At 35.8% G+C, this 7,500-nt stretch overlaps 1 protein-coding gene across 1 annotated transcript in view; it reads left to right on the top strand.

Moving 5' to 3' along the window:
- Window positions 1-5,486: 5,486 nt before the first annotated feature.
- LOC137647851 (uncharacterized) overlaps window positions 5,487-7,500 on the top strand; it is a 29,170-nt gene continuing 27,156 nt past the window's right edge. The window contains exons 1-3 of the mRNA XM_068380807.1: window positions 5,487-6,232; window positions 6,549-6,898; window positions 7,115-7,500. The exon at window positions 7,115-7,500 is cut by the window's right edge and continues 337 nt beyond it. Of these exons, the coding sequence (XP_068236908.1) occupies window positions 5,487-6,232; window positions 6,549-6,898; window positions 7,115-7,500 (1,482 nt within the window). The remainder of the gene's footprint in view (window positions 6,233-6,548; window positions 6,899-7,114) is intronic.

The following is a 7,500-nucleotide window of genomic DNA, read 5'->3' as shown; positions in this document are numbered from 1 at the left end:
TGGTCGGCAAGCTTATATAGACAGTGACTGGGTATGTGATCCCGAGGTTGTTAAGAGAATCCAGACATTAATATATCAAAAATATATATGGCTTATTTGAATATGAAAAACACGTAAAAATGTGCAAAATTTATCATTAATTGAATGCCAAGTAACAAACTACCAATTAGCTACGATGGTGAAGATGGGTTGATTTCAATTCTAAGTACAAAATACCTGAATTCGACAGGCATAAGTACAGTAGAATTGTCATTGACTTTTATCTTTGTTCGTGGCCAAGTGGGTTAGTCACTGTCTATATAAGCTTGCCGACCAGGGTTCGATTCCCGGCCGGAGCCAAGCTCTTGTCTTTGTGAGATTTCGCCTGGGTCTGTGATCCCGAGGTTGTTAAGAGAATCCAGACATTAATATATCAAAAATATATATGGCTTATTTGAATATGAAAAACACGTAAAAATGTGCAAAATTTATCATTAATTGAATGCCAAGTAACAAACTACCAATTAGCTACGATGGTGAAGATGGGTTGATTTCAATTCTAAGTACAAAATACCTGAATTCGACAGGCATAAGTACAGTAGAATTGTCATTGACTTTTATCTTTGTTCGTGGCCAAGTGGGTTAGTCACTGTCTATATAAGCTTGCCGACCAGGGTTCGATTCCCGGCCGGAGCCAAGCTCTTGTCTTTGTGAGATTTCGCCTGGGTCTGTCATCCCGAGGTTGTTAAGAGAATCCAGACATTAATATATCAAAAATATATATGGCTTATTTGAATATGAAAAACACGTAAAAATGTGCAAAATTTATCATTAATTGAATGCCAAGTAACAAACTACCAATTAGCTACGATGGTGAAGATGGGTTGATTTCAATTCTAAGTACAAAATACCTGAATTCGACAGGCATAAGTACAGTAGAATTGTCATTGACTTTTATCTTTGTTCGTGGCCAAGTGGGTTAGTCACTGTCTATATAAGCTTGCCGACCAGGGTTCGATTCCCGGCCGGAGCCAAGCTCTTGTCTTTGTGAGATTTCACCTGGGTCTGTCATCCCGAGGTTGTTAAGAGAATCCAGACATTAATATATAAAAAATATATATGGCTTATTTGAATATGAAAAACACGTAAAAATGTGCAAAATTTATCATTAATTGAATGCCAAGTAACAAACTACCAATTAGCTACGATGGTGAAGATGGGTTGATTTCAATTCTAAGTACAAAATACCTGAATTCGACAGGCATAAGTACAGTAGAATTGTCATTGACTTTTATCTTTGTTCGTGGCCAAGTGGGTTAGTCACTGTCTATATAAGCTTGCCGACCAGGGTTCGATTCCCGGCCGGAGCCAAGCTCTTGTCTTTGTGAGATTTCGCCTGGGTCTGTGATCCCGAGGTTGTTAAGAGAATCCAGACATTAATATATCAAAAATATATATGGCTTATTTGAATATGAAAAACACGTAAAAATGTGCAAAATTTATCATTAATTGAATGCCAAGTAACAAACTACCAATTAGCTACGATGGTGAAGATGGGTTGATTTCAATTCTAAGTACAAAATACCTGAATTCGACAGGCATAAGTACAGTAGAATTGTCATTGACTTTTATCTTTGTTCGTGGCCAAGTGGGTTAGTCACTGTCTATATAAGCTTGCCGACCAGGGTTCGATTCCCGGCCGGAGCCAAGCTCTTGTCTTTGTGAGATTTCGCCTGGGTCTGTGATCCCGAGGTTGTTAAGAGAATCCAGACATTAATATATCAAAAATATATATGGCTTATTTGAATATATATATATATATATATATATATATATATATATATATATATATATATATATATATATATATATATATATATATATATATATATATATATATATATATATATATATATATATATATATATATATATATATATATATATATATATATATATATATATATATATATATGTACATATATATATATATATATATATATATATATATATATATATATATATATATATATATATATATATATATATATATATATATATATATATATATATATATATATATATATATATATATATATATATATATATATATATATATATTGTCACCAATCTGCCAGAGTGGCATCTTCATTTTGTATATATCTCTAATTTTAATTTGTTGTGGAAACGTACAGTTCATTCCTGTACCTGTTTTTAAGATCCTTGGCTGTATCTTTAGTTATCCCGTTTTCAGAGTGCTTTCTTTTTTCCCCGCCTTCTTTAAGTTTTCCTCGGACCACTTATTTCATGCATAGTTAGTCTCACCTGGTCCTCTACTGTGGTAAGTGTCCTATTGGAGTACCTGTCTTCTTATTCTTTAGTTTTTGTAATGTATTAATGTTCTTTTATATAAGTCTTGAGTGAACCTTAGTGAAATTGGTAACGTGATTTATATTTAAAATTTAGTATATTAAGGTTTATTGATTTTGTTATTTGTGTGGTGTAGGATTGTTTGAGTGTTTTCTGGTTTATTTCGGTAAGAAAGGGATTAACGTATTTATGTAAACTGTGTCATTATTAAAATGTTAAATTTTGTTCTGTTTTCAAATTAATCCTTTCATTACTTATTTTATGTGATCTCTGGAACTTATGATTCTCTGAACCTTGGCCATAAAGCCGTCACATAAATTGGGGGCCTGACCGGGATATATCCTGTTTACCGTATTGAGGATTCATTCAGATAGACAATTGTCGCCGCAAATAGTTCAATATTTTTAGTTTCACTCAAGATTTATTGTAAACATTCTGAATACCTGTTATTAGGGTTAATGATATGTGTGCGCTGTGAAACTATTTTCGTATTATTGGTTATAGACGGTTTGCTCTTTTGGGTAATGTTAACGCAGTAGTATATTTTTTCATTTTTGCCCTTACCGAGTCGACGACTCCTCGAGACTCACGAGAGCTATCCAGAAGCTCTTATCCATATTTTGCCCTTATATAATTACAACTACAACTTGTGCAGTCATTTCGCCTGGGTTGGACGATACCAGGATCGTGTAGTTTAGACGATAGGTGAGGAATCGTTTAAACCTTTTATTTAATTTATTTTTTTCTCTGCGCCGACGTTCAAGTTTGTAAGTTGTCATTCAAGTTGTTTGGAGTAAACAACGCATGTTCAGAACCAACGGGTTATTTCCTTAGTTCCTCCATATCACCTTGAATCGGGAATGTAAAAATTGTTTTCACTCCCTAGTGTTCTTTATTATTTTTTGCTTTCGAATCGGGACTGTCCCTTTTCCCTAAAAACCCTAAAATAGTCTTATTACTTGTAATGTTTGTTGTTTAATTTTGTTGGGAAACTATAAAATCGTTAACATGATAATTTTGTGTTGGGGTTTGTAATGCATTTACTTGAATGGCAGCAGGAACGTGTTAGTCTATTATAATTGTAAAACAGGAATTCAATTGTTTACTAAAGGAAGTTTTCTTTAAACTTTAACCATTGCTCAATTTAACGTTCAGAAGTTTGCTGCGGATCCCTCTGCTGAGTTAGCTAGTATCCCAAATGCTAAGAAAGTAGAGCTTCTCGAGTTAGCTAGTCATTTGTCAATTGCAACTAGGAGTAGCATGCAGAAGAATGAAATTCGCAACTTGATTCTTGAGCATTATATGTGTGTGGGTAAACTAGGCAATGAAGCTAGACAGTATACAACTCGTGAACCAGCAGTACTAGCCCACGAGCAGCAGTTGGAATATGAGCGCATTTCCCTTCAACACGAGAAACTTGCGGCACAGAAATTAGAATCAGAGAGACAATTTGCATTGTTGGAGAAACAACCCGAAGAGAAACGGTTAGAACCAGACAGACAATTTGCATTGTTGGAGAAACAAGCCGAAGAGAAAAGGTTAGAATCTGAGAGATTAGCGGAAGCTCAAAGGTTAGAGTCAGAGAGACAAATGTCGAAACTTAAATTAGAATTCGAGATAGAGAAAGCTAAACTTCAGTTAGCTTTAGAAAGAGAGAAAGAAAAAATGGACTATGAATCTTCGTTAGCACTTGAATTTGAACAGGAAAAAGAAAAGCTTTCTAGAGAGAATAAGGAACATGAAATTTTGGTTTTGGAAGCTCAGGAGAAACCCTTTGATTTAGCAAAAAACATTAAGTTGGTTCCCACATTCACAGATTATGACCCTGAAGATTATTTTAAGACTTTTGAAGAGAGTGCCTTGCATTTGGATTGGCAACGCTATCAGTGGGTTAGGCTATTAAGGTCGAAATTAACTGGGAAAGCTGTGAAAGTTTGTAGACATCTCGAAAATACTACAGATTACCAGAATGTTAAACAAGCAATCTTGGATGCTTTTTCAATCTCTGTTGAGGGATATCGTCAGACCTTTCGTAATAAAACTAAGTTCACAACTCAAATCTATGTAGAATTCGCTTCAGAGAAATGAAGGGAGTTTAGGAAATGGGTAAAGTCTGCTGCAGTAAATACTTTTGCTGAATTAGAGAATTTGATTATACTTGAAGAGTTTAAACGAAAGCTTCCTTTGAACATTATGATGTATTTAGAGGATAGGGAAGAAAAAGACTTGTTAAAGGCAGCTTCTCTAGCAGACACTTACTCTTTAATAAATAAATTTGGCAACAGTAAGAGAACCGACCAGAATGTAAAACCATTTCCAGCTAAAAACTCTGAAACTCTGACTGATATGGCAAAAGCGTCTAATGTTCGTTGTAGTTATTGTAAGAAAGACGGTCACACAATTAAAAACTGCCCAGATCCTAAATGTAAGACTTCCTTGTCTTTTCGGAACTCATTTAACCCTTTTCTTAACTTTAAAGGTAAAACGGATGGTCAGATTAAGCCTGTCTCCCATATCTATTCTGAAAAGCCTGTAAATCTATTTGATGACTTTACTTTTGATGGAACTGTACCTTTGAAATCTGGTGGGGATAAATATAAGGTCAGGATACTTCATGACACAGGTGCTTTGCAAAGTTTACTATTGAGAAATGCTCTCCCTAATATTGAAGCTAATGTAACTAATGAACATGTTCTCGTGAAAGACCTTTCACAAATATCTAAAGTTCCCCTGGCTAATGTTCATCTTGATTGTCCTATAAAGAAGGGTAATGTGCTGGTAGGCATAAGAGATATTGAATTTCCAATAAAAGGTGTAACTTTATTATTGGCTAATGACCTTGCAGGACGTTTGGTAGTTCCCAACGTCATTGTAATGGAAAAACCTGTAGGTGAAAACATTGAACCTGATCCCGATTGCTCTGTATATCCTTCGTGTGTTGTCACTCGTAGCCAGAAATCTAGTTCGGATGAAACTAAAGTCACTTCTGTAAATTTTGAAGCACAAAATGTTATGAGTAGAGATAACCTTATTAAAGCTCGGAAGCACGATAACACTTTAAGTAAGCTTCATGACTAAGCGGTTTCTAGAAGTGAGATTAGCAAATCCCCATGTTTTTACTTTGAATCTGATTTGTTAATGAGGTTTTACCGTCCCCCTAAGAGATCTAGTGAAGACACATGGAGCGAAAAACAACAAATTGTGCTACCTCTTTCTGTTAGGAATTCTGTAATGGAAATAGCTCATGATTCCTATGGAGGACATCTAGGAATTCATAAGACCTATTGTAAGATTTTGAACTGTTTCTTTTGGCCTAATATGAAAAAGGATGTAGCAGAATCTGTTCGCACTTGTCATGTATGTCAGATATCAGGAAACCCTAACCAGGTAATACCCAAGGCACCTTTACAACCAATCTTAGTCCCCGATGAATCTTTTAGTAAGATAATTATAGATAACGTTGGTCCTTTACCAAAAACAAAGAAAGGTAATAAATACTTGCTCACTTTAATATGTCCTATGGCCCAATATCCTATTGCCATCCCTCTTTCTGCTAAGAATATTGCTAATTCTTTACTGAAAGTTTTCACGAATTTCGGTATCCCAAAGGAAATACAAAGTGATAGAAGTTCAAATTTCACCAGTGATCTTTTTGCCCAGGTACTTAAAGAACTAAATATTAAACAAACTTTGTCTTCTGCCTATCGCCCAGAGTCTCAGGGTGCCCTCGAGCGTTGGCACCAAACCTTCAAGAGTATGCTTAGGAAATTATGTGTTGAAAGTCAACTTGAGTGGGAGGAGGGCATTAATTTTCTTCTATTTGCTATCAGGGAAGTTCCCCATGAGTCTCTTGGTTTTTCACCCTATGAGATGTTGTTTGGGAGGTCAGTTAGAGGACCTCTTTCAGTAATTAAAGAGGAATGGTTGAACACCCCTTCTGAGTCTAGCCAAACCATTCAACAATATATGAATAAACTTAAAAGCACATTAATGCAGGTTAGGAAAATTGCTGGGGAGAAATTAAGGGGTCAACAGATCTTAATGAAGAGAAACTATGATAAAGCTTGTAAAGTTAGAAAATTTAAACCTAATGACCTTGTGTTAGCCTACCTTCCTGTCCCTGGTTCCCCTCTTAAAGCTAAGTTTTGTGGGCCCTATCCCATCATAAAAAAATGTAAACAATAATACCTACATTATCAGAACTCCAGATCGTATGAAACCCACTCAGATCATTCATATTAATTTACTTAAGGCTTATCACTCTAGGGATACTGGAAATGGTTCTAATGAGACGGTTGTTAATCTTGATTTTAAGGTAGACACACCAGGAGAGGACAATTCATTGGAAGACCTTATTGCTTCCTCCATGCCACAAACCAATACTGAGGTTCTAAATAACCTGGATCTATTCCTGAGCCACCACTCTCCTTGGCAGTCGCAAGTCTTAAAGAATGTAATCTCTAGTCATTCAACTCTCTTCAATGATTTTCCCAGGAAAAGTGATTTGCTGCTACATGACATCGAGCTGGTTCCTGGTACAACACCCATTCGTCAGCAGTCCTATCGTGTGGGTCCTGGGAAGAAGAGCAAAATGAAGGAGGAAGTCGAATATCTTCTGCGGCATGGTCTAGCAAGACCGAGTAAATCGCCACGGGCTTCACCTTGCATCCTAGTTCCAAAAGAGGATGGTAGCTACAGATTTTGTACAGACTATAGAAAGATTTATAATGTCAGCATTAAAGATTCCTACCCTTTGCCACTCATAGATGATTTAATAGATTCAGTAGGACAAGCCAAGTTTGTAACGAAGATAGACCTCGTAAAGGGCTATTATCAGGTAGGATTAACTGAAAAAGCTAAGTTAATATCTGCTTTCATTACACCCTTTGGACTCTTCCAGTACGAGGTTATGCCTTTTGACCTTACCAACGCCCCATCTACCTTTCAGCGCCTTGTAAACTTCATCATCCAAGATTTGGAAGGTGTTTATTGTTACCTTAATGATATAGTAGTCACTGGACAGACTTGGGAAGAACATGTGAATATGCTCAAGTGTTTGTTCCGTCGGTTAGAAGTGGCTGGATTAACCATAAATCTTAAAAATTATGTCTTTTGTAAAGCTACTGTTACCTACTTGGGCCACATTGTTGGG

Source organism: Palaemon carinicauda, chromosome 10 (assembly GCF_036898095.1).
Source record: "Palaemon carinicauda isolate YSFRI2023 chromosome 10, ASM3689809v2, whole genome shotgun sequence".
NCBI classification, from domain to species: Eukaryota; Metazoa; Arthropoda; class Malacostraca; order Decapoda; family Palaemonidae; genus Palaemon; species Palaemon carinicauda.
This window is presented reverse-complemented; position numbering and strand designations above follow the sequence as displayed.